General features: G+C 44.6%; 1 protein-coding gene across 12 annotated transcripts in view; it reads left to right on the top strand.

Annotated features, from left to right (window-relative positions):
* Positions 1 to 5,894: 5,894 nt before the first annotated feature.
* Positions 5,895 to 17,306, top strand: part of BIRC6 (baculoviral IAP repeat containing 6) — a 262,265-nt gene continuing 250,853 nt past the window's right edge. For 9 of the 12 annotated variants that reach the window (XR_004428401.1, XM_033176091.1, XM_033176090.1 and 6 more), the window contains exon 1: positions 5,895 to 6,324. Coding sequence is in view for 11 of the 12 variants with exons in the window: in XM_033176091.1 (XP_033031982.1) it covers positions 6,006 to 6,324 (319 nt within the window). In the remaining variant the exon portion in view is untranslated. The remainder of the gene's footprint in view (positions 6,325 to 17,306) is intronic. The other 3 variants (XM_033176087.1, XM_033176086.1, XM_033176084.1) reach the window with 1 other exon arrangement.

Genomic DNA, 17,306 nt, shown 5'->3' with positions numbered 1-17,306 from the left:
GATTCTCATGCCTTAGTCTCCCAAGCTGGGATTACAGGTGCCCAGCCAATTTTTGTATTTCTAGTAGAGACAGGGTTTCTACTGAAAATAGAAACCACCGAACCCAGCTAATTTTTGTATTTTTAGTAGAGATGGGGTTTTGCCTTGTTGGCTAGGCTGGTCTTGAACTCCTGACCTCAGGTGATTCGCCTGCCTCAGCCTCCCAGAGTGCTTGGATTATGGGCATGAGCCACCACGTCTGGCCTCTACTTATATCCTAAAGATTTTATTTATTTTTATTTTTGAGGCAGAGTCTCCTCTGTCACCCAGCCTTGCGTGCAGTGGGGTGATCACGGCTCACGGCAACCTCTGCCTCCCTGGTTCAAGCAATTCTCCTGCCTTAGCCTCCTGAGTTGCTGGGATTACAGGCATGTGCCACCACACTCAGCTAATTTTTGTATTTTTAGTAGAGCTGAGGTTTCACCATATTGGTCAGGCTGGTCTTGAACTCCTGACCTCAGGTGATCTGCCTGCCTCAGCCTCCCAAAGTGCTGGGATTACAGGCATGAGCCACCGCGCCTGGCCTATCCTAAAGATTTTAAAAACTGTTTTAGAAGGACACCCCACTTATATTTAGATTTGATTATTTATAGTCCACCTCAAGGCACTGGTTTTGAACAAGAGGGTTAAGTTAGGAGTACAAGTTCTCAAATCAAACTGCTGGAGTTCAAAATCCAGGTTATTGCTACCCCAGCCCCATAAACTGTGAGACCATGGAGAAGCCATTTAACCTCTCTGTGTTTCCATATTTATTTATTTATTTTTAGCTGGAGTCCCACTCTGTCGCCCAGGCTGGAGTGCAGGGGCGTGATCTTGGCTCCTTGCAACCTCCACCTCCCTGGTTCAAGCGTTTCTTCTGTCTCAGCCTCCCTAGTAGCTGGGATTAAAGGTGCCTACCACCATTCCTGGCTAATTATTTTGTATTTTCTTCTTCTTTTTTTTTTTTTTAGATGGAGTCTTGCTCTGTGGCCAGGCTGGAGTGCAGTGGCACAATCTCGGCTCACTGCAACATCCGCCTCAAGTTCAAGCGATTCTCCTGCCTCAGCCTCCAGAGTAGCTGGGACCACAGGCGCGTGTCACCACGCCCAGCTAATTTTTTGTATTTTTAGTAGAGACGAGGGTTTCACCATGTTAGCCAGGATGGTCTTGATCTCTTGACCTCGTGATCCGCCTGCCTCAGCCTCCCAAAGTGCTGGGATTACAGGCATGAGCCACTGCGCCCAGCCTATTTTGTATTTTCAGTAGAGACAGTGTTTCACCATTTTGGCCAGGCTGGTCTCGAACTCCTGACCTCAAGTAATCCACCCGCCTCAACCTCCCAAAGTGCTGTGATTACAGGCGTGAGCCACCGTGCCGGGCCCTGTTTTTCAATTTTTACCATTTATAAATACTTTCAGAAGTACTTAGAACAAACCTAAATGACTAGGGCAACAAATTTTATTATCTCCATTTGACACTTGGTGAAACATTCTCAAAATGTATGACTAGTCCAGGTTCACAGAGGTGATCAATGATGCTACAGTCATGAAAATCAGATATTCATCCAGACTTTGCTATGACAGAGATTCTTTGTTTGGCCAAACTTTAGTCAGACTTCTGAATCTTCTGATAGGTCCATCTGTGCACTTCCTTGTAAAGTCCAGTTTTAGCAGAAAACTATGCTAAGTCAGTTTAGCAAGAACCCCTCTTCCTCCATATCTGATCAGGCTCCTCATCCTCCAGCATCTCCCAGGTGATGTCTGATCACTGTGGCCTGTCTTCAGCAAGAATCCTGTTAGATTGATTTGGCCAGAGTTTCACTTACCCCTGAGGTTTCCTCTTAGTTATTTTTCATCTACTGACCCCTTACATTGTTCCTTGGTGAATCAGATTCCTGAAACATTGCTCAAGACAAATGTTTGCCAAAGCTGGTAAGAACAGATGGGGATTTGTAAGGTATCAGTATACTCTGGCTGGGTTTGGTGGCTTGCATCTGTAATTCCAGCTACTTAGGAGGCTGAGGCAGGAGGATTGCTTGAGCCCAGGAGTTTGAGGCTGCAGTGAGCTATGATCATGCCACTGACTCTGGCCTAGGTGACACCGCAAGATGCTGTCTCTTAAAATAAGGGGAAAAAAAGTATACTCTCTGAAACTATGTTTGAGTCCCCGCCTTCTTTTAAAGATACCTTTTGGGCTGGATGTTCTTTCTGGCTTTCTGTGAAGCCTCTGTATTCTCTCTATTGGATCCTGCTTCTCCCATGGGAAATTCTGTCATCTGAAACCCTTCTTCTGAATCCCTACTGACTATATCCTTTGCCAATTTCGTCCACCACTGCCAGATCCTTTCCCTTTCCACTCCAGCCCCACAGTCACTTGCACTTTAGGCTCCCTACCCTCCACTGGGGGCTCTGAAGGGACTGAGAGGACCCTCCAAATCAATCACTTGAGGCTGAAAAGAGAGAGAAAAAAAATGAGACTTTTTTGAAACTGGGCAAATAAAAAAAAAAGTAAAAATAATTTTCCACAAATATTGGCAAAAAGCTTTAGCCCTTACTAAGTAGGTAAACTCAACTTGTCCCATTTTCTTTTTTTTCTGAGGCGAATTCTTGCTCTGTCGCCCAGGCTGGAATGCAGTGGCACAATCTCTGTTCCCTGCAACCTCCGCCTCCAGGGTTCAAGTGATTCTCCTGTCTCCGCCTCCCTAGTAGCTGGGACTACAGGCATCCACCACCATGCCTGGCTCTTGTTTTTCTATTTTTAGTAGAGATGGAGTTTCACTATGTTGGCCAGGCTACTCTCGAACTCCTGACCTCAGCTGATCTGCCCGCCTTGGCCTCTCAATGTGCTGGGATTGCAGGGGTAAGTCACTGTGCTGGCCAACTTGTCCCATTTTCATCAGAAATACAATTTGGATAAAAATTAAAGTAGAAATATTGGCTGAGTGCGGTGGCTCATGCCTGTAATCCTAGTACTTTGGGAGGCCGAGGCGGGCAGATCACCTAAGGTCGGGAGTTCAAGACCAGCCTGACCAACATGGAGGAACCCTGTCTCTATTAAAAATACAAAATTCGCCAAGTGTGGTTGTGGGCGCCTGTAATCCCAGCTACTTGGGAGGCTGAGGCAAGAGAATCACTTGAACCCAGGAGGTAGAGGTTGCAGTGAGCTGAGATCCTGCCATTGCACTCCAGCCTGGGCAACAAGAATGAAACTCTGTCTCAAAAAAAAAAAAAAAAAAAAATAGAGACAAACCAGTGACTTTGTATTACTTTTTACTGCCTCGTGACTAAAATTTTAAAGTGAAAAGCCCGCTAGACATTGTGCTGTGTGCCTGTAGTCCCAGCTATTCAGGAGGCTGATATTGGAGAATGGCTTGAGCTTAGGCATTCAAGTTCAACCTGAGCAACATAGTGAGACCCCATCTCTAAAGAAAAGAAGAAAAGCCATTAAGATCTGCTTGCATCAGTCTGCACGTTTATGTATGTGTACATGTATATATCTATGTTTGTATATTATATGTACATAATCTTTTCTACCTCTGATGGTATTACCAAACTAAAATACCAGAACTGGCTTAGGGATAAATGAGTACTCAAACAAATAAAGTATTCATAAAATTCTCAGAAAAATAGAAAATGACTCAAATGGTTTTTTTTTTTTTTTTTTTTTTTTTGAGATGGAGTCTCGCAGTGTCTCCCAGGCTGGAGTGCAGTGGCCTGATCTCGGCTCACTGCAACCTCTGCCTCCTGGGTTTCAAGTGATTCTCCTGCCTCAGCCTCCCAAGTAGCTGGGATTACAGGTGTGTACCACTACGCCTGGCTAATTTTTTGTGTGTTTTTTTTTTAGTAGAGACGGGGTTTCACCGTGTTAGCCAGGATGGTCTCGATCTCCTGACCTCGTGATCCGCCCGCCTCAGCCTCCCAAAGTGCTGGGATTACAGGTGTCAGTCACCGAGCCCGGCCAAGTATTCCTATTTTTATGGCAATATAGTTATTTGTATTATTTCTATAAAAATGTGTTCTCCTGTAACAAGACATAATTGGAGGCACTGGTTATATTAACCAGGTTTTGACTGGAATGTCATATTTTCAGATATGACCAGATGGTTTTAAGAAGCTATGATTGACTTTATGGAGCCAATAAAGTTTTCCTTTGAAAAACCGGCCTGAGGGTTCCCAGACATACAGGTGAGTGGCTGGGCACGGTGGCTCACTCCTGTAATCCCAGCACTTTGGGAGGCCGAGGCGGGTGGATCACGAGGCCAGGAGTTCAATACCAACCTGGCCAAGATGGTGAAACCCGTCTCTACTAAAAATACAAAAAAAAAAAAAAAAAAAAAAAGCGGGCGTGGTGACAGGCACCTGTAATTCCAGCTATTCAGGAGGCTGAGGCACAGAATTGCTTGAACCCAAGAGGCGGACGTCGCGAGCCCAGATCACGCCACTGCACTCCAGCCTGGGCGAGAGTGAGACTCCGTCTCAAAAAACAAACAAACAAACAAACAAACAAAAAACTCCCACAGATGAGTAAAGAATGTCACTCTCTGGCGGTCCAGGAACTTCAGTGTATTTTAGGGACCTCAAGAAGAGAGGAATACAGCCAAATCTCTTAAGTGTTTCAGATGCAGCCGGATGGCTAATAGTTTAAGATGTAGTTGAGGTAATCCATGAAGATTTCCTGAAGAAGTTCGCATGAAATGTGAGAGGGCAATTAACTCTTAAAATTTTTATTGAGCACCTACTATATACTTGTCAGATTCTCTTCTACACATTTTACCAACGATTCTTAATCCTCACAACAGCTCTTTGATTAGGTTTTTAAGGAAAACTAGGTCTTTTCAAAATAACGTAATGACCACAAAACATATAGAACATACAGCTCTGCATCTTGAGTATGGTGTGTAGATCTACATGTGATACAATGACATTGAACTATACACACATCACACAACTATCAAATCCCTCCTTTTGAGACCGTACTAAAATTATGTAATATGCAACCATTGGGGTAAACTGAAAGAGTAAATTGGATCTCTCTGTACTATCTTCAAGTAGTGTTTTGGTATTTTATAAACATTATGTCCTACAGTTTGGGTTTGTCCAATGTTTTTCTCATAGATGGGGGTTATGGCTTTTGGAGAGAAAGACCACAGAGGTCTGTAGTATATTTTCAACTGTGAATCTATTTCAAAATAAAAAGTTTAAAAAAAATTCTCCACGGGGGGGATGATTAGCAAACTGACTAGTCCTTTCTAGCCCTCCAACACTCCCGCCCCACACGCACACAGACCCACTCCCTCATTAATTCCCGTAACTTGGGATGTTTCGAATGCGGATAAACTAAGCTTAACTATGCGCTTCCAGCACCTCGTATCTGGTACGTTTGTTCAACAGAAAGCCTTAGGAATGGGGAGGACAGGCATGGTAAAAGGAAGGTCTGGGAAGGTCGTTCGGTTCCTTCCAATCCAAACGAGAGGCTTCTCAGACTGTTTATTCTCACACCAGGGCCATGGCCGAGACCCAGAGGTCCGCTTCCGGCTACGGCCGAACAGCTGTACCGCACGTACCGGGAACCGTCAGGGAGCAGCTGGAACTGCTGCAAAAGGCCTCCGGGCGTACCAGACAGGTTGCAAGGGCTGGGGTCCCCACCTAGCGGAAATGCACGGAAGCCAACCCCTCCCCCTTCCCCCGCGAGGAGCGGGGCGGACTCGTCAGCCACCACTCCCCAGGCTCGCAGGAAGAAACTGGGACGTTGCGGACGCGGAGCTGGCCAGACCCGCGGCGCGTGGCACGCGCGAGCCCTCCCGCGCATGCTCCACCCGCCGGCCTCCAGCCCGCGCCTGGGGCCCCGCCTCCCTCCCTGCTTCTCCCCTTCCCCCGTCAGCCTTCCTCCGAGTTTGGCCCCTCCGGCCGGGCGATCGACGTTCCGCGTGCGTGCGGGCGCCTGACTTCACTTCCGGCTAACGCGCTCCGCTTGCCCCCTGGCCCCGGATGGTGACTGGCGGTGGTGCTGCACCTCCCGGGACTGTCACTGAGCCGCTTCCCAGTGTGATTGTGCTGAGCGCAGGCCGGAAGATGGCGGCTGCGGCGGCCTCGGGCCCCGGCTGCTCCTCGGCGGCGGGGTCGGGGGCGGCCGGGGTCTCGGAGTGGCTAGTGCTGCGGGACGGCTGCATGCACTGCGACGCCGACGGGCTGCACAGCCTGTCCTACCACCCTGCGCTCAACGCCATCCTGGCCGTCACTAGTCGCGGGACCATCAAAGTCATCGACGGCACCTCGGGGGCCACACTGCAGGCCTCGGCGCTCAGTGGTGAGTGTGCCGCACGCCGGGCGGGCCGCCCAGCCCCGGGGCTCGGCCTCGCGACTTGGGGAAGCGAGGTGGCGGGAGGGCAGGGCTGGGGGTTCGGGTCCGGCCGTGAAGGGAGGCCCGGAAGCTGATGGAGGGGGACCTTAGGACTTGGCTTTTTCAGCGGCTGCAGCTGGGAGGAAAGACCGGCGAGTCAGGGAGTGGTGGAAGGGGAGTTGCCTTTCGGGCCTGGAGCGTCCGGTCTGGCTTGGTCCTCTGCGAGAGGTGAGGAGGCCTCGGAGCTTGGCACCGGAGGAAACCAGGCCCGGGTAGGCCCTGGAGAGGCTGTCGGTCCTGCGCCCGGTTAGATGAGAGCGGAAGGCTGGAAGGGTTGACCCAGGTCGAGAGGCTGGTGGTCGGAGGCGGGGGGCGGGGAGCGTCCGAGCCGGCACCTAAGCCCTCACTTGTGGGAGAGGAGCCGGCAATCTACTGTTCTCAGGTCCCGCAAGTGCGGGGACAGACCGCGGGCTGTGCGCCCGAGGTGGGGGTGGGGGTGGGGGTGGGGGTGGGGTGGGCCGGGGTGGGGGTGGGGAGGGAAGTAGGCGGGCCAGCTGCCTGAACTGCTTGATCGACGACTGTAGGACTCTGCGGACGCCAAAGACTACTAGACCTGGTCCCCTTGCTCGGGGCTTCCAACTTCTACGCCCCAGTGACGAGAAAGTCAGTACCTGTGGTGTATGAAATAGATTATCTTGGGTTTGTAACGTCAGGCCGTCTCTACTTGTTTTCCCACAGCGACCCGAAAATTGGGATTTGAAGGTGTGTCTGAGTCTCACCATTGGAAGAGAGCACTTCTGGGTGGCGTAAACCTTGGTCCAGGGACGGGACTTTTAGATGCGTGAGGTGTATGCTCAGTGGACGGACTGGAGTGGTTTTGGAATGGCCCTGGCTGAGTTACATTTGGCGGAGATGACATTTCATTTGTGGTTAAATGATGGGTGGCTTAATTTGGATGTGGTAGGTTAAGATTGAAAAGTTAGTCTATGAGTGAATTGTACTCCTGCATAGAGATATAATGTATACAACTGTCTGCATTTAGCCAAGTGGAAGTAGTTACGTGGTCAACCAATTCACTTGTATTTTAAAGTAGACAACAAGGAAAAGTTTACTGTGTGGATAATAAGTCATTTGTAAGAGTAAATGGCGGTTTAGGGATGCAAACGTGAAATTAGACATGTTAATTATTGTCGACGTTAGAGTTGTGAAAGAATTGGATTATGTATAGTTTTAGGATATAAACCTGGAATATAGCTAAGAGAAAGTTTTGGGAGGTAGGTTTGTCATTTTTTCTTTTCTTGGCTTAGTAAATGATAGGGGTGGCCCAGATGTAGCAGTGAACAGTTACTGCAACTTGGACATAATGGCTTGTCACTGTGTGTAAGAGGGAGATGCTCATTAGTAATTGGGTATCTTTCCTTTTCAAAGTCATTTAAAATATTTCAAGTATGAAAAGGTATGAAGAGTAATTACAGTGAACACCATGCATCCCCAACTCAGCTTAAGAAATAAAACTTTACAAATAGGATTAAAATCTCAGCTGAATCTCTCCTGGACTGCATTTCTCCAACCCTCCCTCTTCATAAACGTTATCTGTAATTTGATTTTATCCTTTTCATACATGTCTACACTTTTTAGTATATGTTTCTATCTTGAAGATGTAGTATTTTGTGATTTTTAACTTGGAATCAGTGGTATCATATGTACTAGAATTTCTAAATAAAGTCATTAACAAAAGTATTCAAGTGTTTTGGATAGAAAGAGGAATTTTGTGGGGTCCTTTTTATGTCTGGAGGCCATGTTTGAGAATAATAATGTGTGTCAGGGTTTGTTGATTGGAGAAATTGGACATATATTTATGTGCCTGTACATGGAAGGGAAGACAATCTTCACTTTAATGGTAGATTACTAAAGAGGAGGGTTTTAGGTGTATAACATGAAGGTATAGGTAGATAAGTAAAACATAGCATTGATTTGGGATAACAGGTTTTGTTAGGGCATTTGTTAATTAGAAGAGTTTGGGATTGGATAAAATTGCAGGTCCCCATGCATGAAGATTGAGTATATGAATTAAAATGTAGAAGAGTTTATAGTGAATGGAATGAAGGATTACAGAAAAAATTTGAACATTAACAGTGGATGTATTCGGAAACATTTTCGTATATGAGAAATGAAATTTATTATTATTTGTAAAATTTATTTATGTTTGTAGAGATGGGGTTTTGCTGTGTTGCCTAGGCTGGTCTTGAACTTCTGGCCTCAAATGATCCTCCCACCTCAGCCTCCCAAAGTGCTGGGGTTACAGGCATGAGCTGTCTCACCTGGCCTGAAGTTTATTATTATTAATAATTATCAGAGGTCGTATAGGGTACTGTTTGCCCCAGTTTAGATGATCGAGGAGGGAATGCTGCATTTTATGCTTTACTTGGAATCTGCAGGTATTTAGTAAGTTTGCTTTTAATGATTAATAGAGGGTGACAGCCCTATAAATAGAGAGAAGATGCCAGTAGTGATCATGGTCCTAACATAATCCCTCTTTCCCGTTTATGGGCAATGGGCCACTTTCTTTTCTACCACAGAGGAAAGGCATCTGTGTCTGAGGGGATAAAGCTTGGGGATAACCATATAGAGTTTTACTAGGTAATAGAGTAAGATGTCTTATGGATGCCTGGGGTTCAGTTTATAGGGTTATGGGTTGCCTGTAGATTTGAAGTTGAAGGATGGAAACAGGACTTGTATGTATATGTATTGGGTGGCAAAGACAGTGAATTTTAAACTATGACTACTAGTATATGTCTTTATATTATCTGTGTCTGATACAAAATGTTTATAAATAAACTTTAACTGGATTAAGAGCTATCAGTATATACACAGGTTGGGTAAGTATTTGCTCCCTGTCAGTATTTAAGAGTGAAGATTTTTGAGGCTCTGAGCTGCACGATCTGGCCTTTACTAGTCTCTCTAGTCTTGTCTCCTTATTTATAAGTTTTGTGAAATAGTCCATTTAATTCTCTTTCCTAACTACAGTAGTTTTGTTCTTTCTTGGAATGTACCAATTCACTCCAGTCATTTAGCTGAGTCTTAGTCATTTTCAAGATCTAGAGCATATCTTTTTTTTTTTTTTTTTTTTGAGACGGAGTCTCGCTCTGTCGCCCGGACTGGAGTGCAGTGGCCGGATCTCAGCTCACTGCAAGCTCCGCCTCCCGGGTTTACCGCCATTCTCCTGCCTCAGCCTCCGAGTAGCTGGGACTACAGGCGCCCGCCACCTCGCCCGGCTAGTTTTTTGTATTTTTTAGTAGAGACGGGGTTTCACCGTGTTAGCCAGGATGGTCTCGATCTCCTGACCTTGTGATCCGCCCGCCTCGGCCTCCCAAAGTGCTGGGATTACAGGCTTGAGCCACCGCGCCCGGCCTAGAGCATATCTTAACTTCCTGATCCCTTTAGCCAGAAATGACTGAAGCCCTAAGCACATGCTGTCCTATTAGTGTCCATTTTAGTAATCTGGCCGCTTACTCTTCTGTGGTATTTTTTCAGCCATCTTGAACTATTTAAATTTAAATTCCATTTTATTTAGCTTTTTGTAAATATATGAGGTCTGTCGCATATTTCAAGGTCCTTGTGGGGAGGTACTTTGTTTGTTTATATATCCCCCCCCAGGACCCAGGATCCTTAGTATAACAGTGTGTATGTATGTGTGTGTGTGTGTGTTTGTTTATATATATATATATGTATTTATCTCACTCTGTGGCCCAGGCTGGAGTGCAGCAGTGTGATCTTGGCTCACTGTAACCTCTGCCTCCTGGGCTCAGGCGATCCTCCTGCCTCACCCGCCCCGATAGCTGGGATTACAGGTGCACACCACCACACCTGGCTAATTTATTTTTTATTTTTTTAGTAGAGACAGGGGTTTCACAATCTTGGCCAGGCTGGTCTCGAAGTTCTGACCTCAAGTGATCTGCCCACCTTGGCCTCCCAAAGTGTTGCGATTACAGGCGTGAGCCACCGCGCCCAGCCCAAATGTACAATATAAACTTGAGTATTTTTGATTTGATGCATATATAACAATGAGTATATTAGTACTTCCTTATATACGAATTGCTAAATAAACACATTCCTTGACTTTTTTTTTGTTTAAATTACTTTTCTTTTTTAGAGCAGTTTTAGGTTCACAACAAAATTAAGTAGAAAGTACAGACAGTTCCCTATACCCTCTATCTCCATGCTCACACAGCCTCCCACCCGTCAGTATTCTGCACCAGAGTGGTATGTTACCATTCGTGAACTTAGCACTAACAGTCATCATCTCCCAAAGTCCATAGTTTACATTAGGGCTTACTCTTGGTGTTGTACAGTCTGTGGGTTTGGACAATGTATAGTGACATGTATCCACCATTGTACTATCATAAAGAATAGTTTCACTGCCCTAAAAATCCCCTGCTGTGCCTATTCATCCTTCCCTTCCTTTTCTCCCCAACTGCTCCCTCCCCTCTCCCTGTTGGCAACCACTGATCTTTTTACTGTCTTCATAGTTTTGCCTTATTCCGAATGTCATAGTTGTATTTATACCGTTTGTAGACTTTTCAAATTGCCTTCTTTATTTATATGCATTTACAGTTCTTCCATGTCTTTTCATGGCTTCGTAGCTCATTCCTTTTTAGTGCTAAATAATATTCCATTGTCTGGATGTAGCACAGTTTATCCATTCACACACTGAAGGACATCCTGGCTTCCATGTTTTGGCAACTATGAATAAACCTGCTGTAAAAATTTGTGTGCAGGTTTTTGTGTAGACACAAGTTTTCAAATCATTTGGGTAAATACTAAGGAGCTCAATTGCTGGGTCGCATGTGAGAGTATGTTTACTTTTGTAAGAAATCGACAGACTCTTAGTGACTGTGTACCATTTTGTATTCCCATCAGCAATGAATGCTTCACTTCCTCACCAGCATTTGGGGGGTTTATATTTTGGCCATTATAGTAGTTGTGTAGTGGTGTCTCCTTTTTAAAAATTGTAATTTCCTAATGACATGATGATGTCGAGCATCTTTTCATATGCTCATTTGTCTCTTTTTATATATTTGCTGACTTTGTTTTTTTTTTTTGAGACGGAGTCTCTCTCTGTCGCCCAGGCTGGAGTAGGGTGGCGTACTCCACCTGGAGTATCTCCACTTACTGCAAGCTCTGCCTCCTGGATTCACACCATTCTCTTGCCTCAGCCCCCCGACTAGCTGGGACTGTAGGCACCTGCACCACGCCTGGCTAATTTTTTTTTGTATTTTTAGTAGAGACGGGTTTTACCATATTAGCGAGGATGGTCTCGATCTCTTGACCTTGTGATCCACACGCTTCAGCCTCCCAAAGTGCTGGGATTACAGGTGTGAGCCACCACGTCTGGCCTGACTTTGGATTTTAAAAATAAAAAAGCTACACACCACTTGACCATACTGTTCGTATTACTAGATATGTCCTTTACCCTAGCTATTGTTTGTTCATTAAATTTAGCATAATAGTTAGAAAGGAGCTTGGTTCTGGACACAGATAGCTTGGGTTAAGATCCCAGTGTCTTAAAAAATCAAAAAAAAAATTCATCCCATTACACAGAATTATTTTAACCTTGACTAAATTATTTAGTATTTCTGTTCCAGTTTCCTTATTTGCAAAATGGGGAGGATAATTGTACTCATTGTGAGGATTAAGTGTTAATGCATGTAAAATGTTTGCAGCAGTGTACTTACCAGACAAGTGCCCCCAAAATGTTTGTCTTATCTACTTTAATTCCCTGTAAATAATCTTGCTTTTGGCCTGGTGCTCTGGCTCATGCCTGGGGTCCCAGCACCTTGGGAGGCTGAAGCAGGAGGATCGCTTGAGCCCAGTAGTTGAGAGACCTTGTCTCTAGAAAAAAATAAAAAAATTAGCTGGGTATGGGGGTGCATACCTGTAGTCCCAGATACTAGGGAGGCTGAGGTGGGAGGATTGCTTGAACCTGGGAGGTTGAGGCTTTAGTGAGCTGTGATTGTGCCACTGCATTCCAGCCTGGGCAACAGAGCAAGACTCTGTCTCAAACAAACAGAAAACAACAAAACCTTTTTTTTTTTTCTTTTTTACTTAAAGCTTTTCTATATTCAGTTTTTGAACTTAAACTGAACTTTGAACTTCCTAAGTTTTTTTTCTGATTTACCACTTTCCACCATCCTGCAGAACCCATCTAGATTTTGCTTTTATGTAAGAGTAAGATATTGTTAAAGTGTTCTCTTACTTAATTACTGGGGATGATGGTTTCTTACTTCCTGAAATAATGCCCCTCCCCAGTGTAGTATATTTTATACTGTTTGTCTTTTTTATGAGCTTTTCTGAGATTATGTGGAGAGAGCATGCGCTTTATGTTAGGTAGTCCTGAATTTTGAATTTTAGTTCATTTATGAACTCACTGCTTAAACCTCCTGAACCTCAGTTTCCTCATCTGTAAATTAAGATTAATGTTTAATAGAATGGTGGGGAAGATTAAGTGGTCAAACACGTTAAAAGTGCCAACAGTGCATGACAAATGTAAAATAGGGGGTGCTCAGCGAATGCTAATTCCCTTGAGTCTCTTGGCTGCTTGGTCAGTATTGCCACACTCCTTGTGATTACTTTAAAAAAAGTTCACTAAATGTTTACACATAGAGGATAGGCAGATAACATTCAAATGTAGGTGGAAATATGAATATTTGTAACAAATATACAGTAATCTATATTTGGATAAATATCTTTTAGTGTATTGGTGTGGCTAAATGTCAGAATGAAGTTAAGATAGTTGTGTTACTAGTTCTGTGTGCACATAGATTTGTTTATGTAGTATATGTACATAAGTAAGTGAAGGTATATGTGTGTGGTTATTAATCAATGGATATTGATGGCAGTATGTGTGTAGGAGAAAGTCATGTCTCTTCAGTTTCCGAAGTGAATTCCAGATTTGTGTTGCAGTGAAAAAGAAAAAAAACCTGCTCAGTGTTTTTATTTTATTTTAATTTATTTATTGAGATGGAGTCTTGCTCTGTTGCCCAGGCTGGTTGGAGTGCAGTGACACAGTCTCGGCTCACTGCAACCTCCACCTCCCAAGTCCAAGCGATTCTCTGCCTCAGCCTCCTGAGTAGCTGGGATTACAAGTGTGCGCCACCATGCCCGGCTAATTTTTTTTGTATTTTTAGTAGAGATGGGGCTTCACCATGTTGGTCAGGCTGTTCTCGAACTCCTGACTTTGTGACCTGCCCGCCCTGGCCTCCCAAAGTGCTGGGATTGCAGGCGTGAGCCACCGTAGCCAGCCCTGCTCGGTGTTCTTAGAGAAACACTCCAGTTTTACATTTCTTTGTATCTTTTTTCTTTTCCTGTATAGATACTGACTTTTTTTTTTTCCCCCACTAGGTTGTTAGAGTCAGTCCCTCAGTAATATAGATAATGACTTCGATTTGAGAAATTTGTATAGTGGTCATAAATAAGAGGAAGATCTTTGTACTTTACTGTAGCTTCAGTGAGGTTTAGATTGGGTGTTTGTTTGTTTTCTTTCCTGATGTAAGAGCTTCTTGATTAAACTTCAGGCCCAGAGCTGCCTGCTCTGAGAAGTCATGGTGCCTGCGTAGTCCTCAAGAAATAAATTTTTTTGGCTAAAATGTGCAGTCTCCTAGTAATACAAACTGTAAATGATTCAAACCAGTTCTAATTCCTGGCTAACTTTGGTACATGCAGCATTCCTATTCTCAACTATTCTTTGAGAGATAAACGTGATATAGAATTGGGATCTCAATAGCCCTAGAAGACAATTGTCTTATGAAAGCATCTGAGTTCTTTATAAAAACTTAATTTAGCATAATCTCTTTTTGGGCTATGAATATGTACTTTGGCTCTGTTTCTGTTGACTGACTTTAGTGATATTAAGAAAGAATAGAATATTGGCTCTGGAGCCAGACCATTTAAGTTCCAGGTGTGACCTTATGCAAACTGCTTAACCTCTCTCTGTGCTTCATAATTAGTACTTAACTCACTGGGTTATTGTAAAGATTAGATAAACTGATACATACAGAATATTGCTTGACTCACCATAAGCAGTCAATAAATGTTACTTTTTTTTTTTTTTTTGTGGCGAAGTCTTGCCCTGTCGCCCGAGCTGGAGTGCAATGGCGTGATCTCAGCTCACTGCAACCTTTGCCTCTCCCGAGTTCAAGCAATTCTCCTGCCTCAGCCTCCCGAGTAGTTGGGATTACAGGTGTGCACCTCCATGCCCAGCTGATTTTTTGTATTTTTAGTAGAGACAGGGTTTCACCATGTTGGCCAGGCTGGTCTTGAACTCCTGACCTTGTAATCTACCCGCCTCGGCCTCCCAAAGTGCTGGGATTACAGGCATGAGCCACTGCGCCCGGGTCTACTTTTTGTTTTGGTGTCTTAAATTATATAGTTCAGTTCAACAAGTGTTTGTCTGCCTTATGTAGATAACAAGGTGAATTTGAACCACCTTGGCCATGGTTCCCGTATTTTAAAGTACAAGACCTCCTAGTTTAAGGTAAAAAATTAGGGCCCTCTTATGATTGGAGCTTGGTTGCAGTATTAGTTAATTGAGAAAATATTGTAAAAAGCAACTGCTTTTAAGCAGTTTTATTTTGTTTATTTTTATTTTTTAATTTAATTTAATTTAATTTTTTTTTTTGGGATGGAGTCTTGCTGTGTTGCCCAGGCTGGAGTGCAGTGATGTGATCTTGGCTCACTGCAACCTCTGCCTCCTGGGTTCAAGTGATTCTCCTGCCTCAGCCTCCCAAGTAGCTGGGATTACAGGCGCATGCCACCATGCCAGGGTTATTTTTGTATTTTTACTAGAGACAGGGTCAGGCTGGTTTTGGACTCCTGACCACAGGTGATCCGCCTGCCTCGGTCTCCCAAAATGCTGGGATTATAGGCATGAGCCACCATGCCCGGCCAGCAATTTTAATTATTAGACCTCTTTTACCTGTGTATTTGAGAAAGAATACAACATGAATGTTTTGGGCTTTCTTTCTGTGCTGGCTTACTTTAAGATTTTTGGGGAGGAGAGGAAACAAGTTAGTTAATGCTTTTCCATTTGCCCTCCAACTTCAAACATTTTGTTGCTATTTTCTCTTCACTTGTTCTTTTTGTCTTTTTGGGTTTGTTTAATACCTTCTTTATTCCTTTACTGTCTTTTCAGTGGGATCTTGGGAGGGAGCAGAGGTAAATATGGATGTATTATATTATTTTTATTTTTATTTTATCTTATTTTTTTGTTTCGAGACGGAGTCTTGCTCTGTTGCCCAGGCTGGAGTGCAGTGGTGTGATCTTGGCTCACTGCAAGCTCTGCCTCCCGGGTTCACGCCATTCTCCTGCCTCAGGCTCCCGAGTAGCTGGGACTACAGGCGCCCGCCACCATGCCTGGCTAATGTTTTTGTATTTTTAGTAGAGACGGGGTTTCACCGTATTAGCCAGGATGGTCTGGATCTCCTGACCTCGTGATCCATCTCCCTTGGCCTCCCAGAGTGCTGGGATTACAGATGTGAGCCACTGCGCCTGGTGTATTATGTTATTTTTAAACAGGAAATCTGTAGTTGTAGCTATGCTTGTTAAACATTTAGTACTCTGTCCTTAGGAATTTTGGCTATAACTATATATAGAACTTAAAAAACAATATATTTCTGTAATGTAGTATGTAAGAACAGCGGGGACGCAAGCAGGAGGTACCTCTCTGATATGTGTGTTGTACGCTGATGGCTTCATGAAAAGGGTGCCTTTGGCAAGATACTTCTCTGAGATACCAACTTTAAAATGGGCAAATGGCCTGTAATCCCAGCACTTTGGGAGGCTTAGGTGGGAGGATTGTCTGAGGCCAGGAGTTCGAGACCAGCCTGGGCAACATAGTGAGACCCCATCTCTACAAAAAAATAAAAAATTACCTGGGTGTGGTGGTGCATGCCTGTCGGCCCAACGACTTGGGAAGCTGAAGCAGGAGTATCACGTGAGTCCAGCACTTCAGGCAGCAGTGAGCTATGATTGTTCCACTGCACTCTAGCCTGGGGGAGAAAGGCGCTTTTAATACCCAAGCTGTTTCATCATCTGATAAGATATAGAAATTTTTGCAAACTGTAGAACTGCAGCACTTCAAATGTAAGGGATACAAAAAAATTAAGATTAACTTGGGTGTAGAAGAGAAGATAATATAGAGATACAATTGCAAAAAGAAGGAAGTACAGAGAGGAGATAATAGAGATACAAATAAAAATAATACGGTAATTGCTTTTTAAAACAGTCTGTGGCCTGGCGTGGTGGCTCATGCCTGTAATCCCAGCACTTTGGGAGGCCAAGCCAGGTGCGTCACCTGAGGTAAGGAGTTCGAGACCAGCCTGACCAACATGATGAAACCCCGTCTCTACTAAAAATACAAAATTGGCTGGGTGTGATGGTGCGTGCCTGTAATCCCAGCTATTCGGGAGGCTGAGGCAGGAGAATCACTTGAACCCGGGAGGCAGAGGTTGCCGTGAGCCAAGATCGCGCCACTACACTCCAGCCTGGGCAACAACAGTGAAACTCCATCTCAAAAAAAAAAACAACCCAAAACAACAAAACAGTCTGTGGCTGGGACAGTGCTGTTAAAAAAAGTAATTATTAGGCTGGGCATGATCATGGCTCTCGCCTGTAATCCCAGCACTTGGGGGGCCAGGGCAGGCAGATCAGTTGAGGTCAGGAGTTTGAGACCAGCCTTGTCAATATGATGAAACCCCGTCTCTACTAAAAATACAAAAATTAGCCGGGTGTGGTGGTGTACACTTGTAATTCCAGCTACTTGGGAGGCTGAGGCAGGAGAATCGCTGGAACCTGGGAGGTGGAGGTTGCAGTCAGTCGAGATCACAGCACTGCACTCCAGTCTGGGCGAGAAGAGTGAGACTCTGTCTTCCCACTGCCCTCCCTTCCCCCCA

This window comes from Trachypithecus francoisi, unplaced genomic scaffold (genome assembly GCF_009764315.1).
Source record: "Trachypithecus francoisi isolate TF-2019V2 unplaced genomic scaffold, Tfra_2.0 Lachesis_group17, whole genome shotgun sequence".
In the NCBI taxonomy this organism is placed as follows: Eukaryota; Metazoa; Chordata; class Mammalia; order Primates; family Cercopithecidae; genus Trachypithecus; species Trachypithecus francoisi.
Note: the sequence above shows the minus strand (reverse complement) of the source record. Positions and strands in the feature narration are given on the sequence as shown.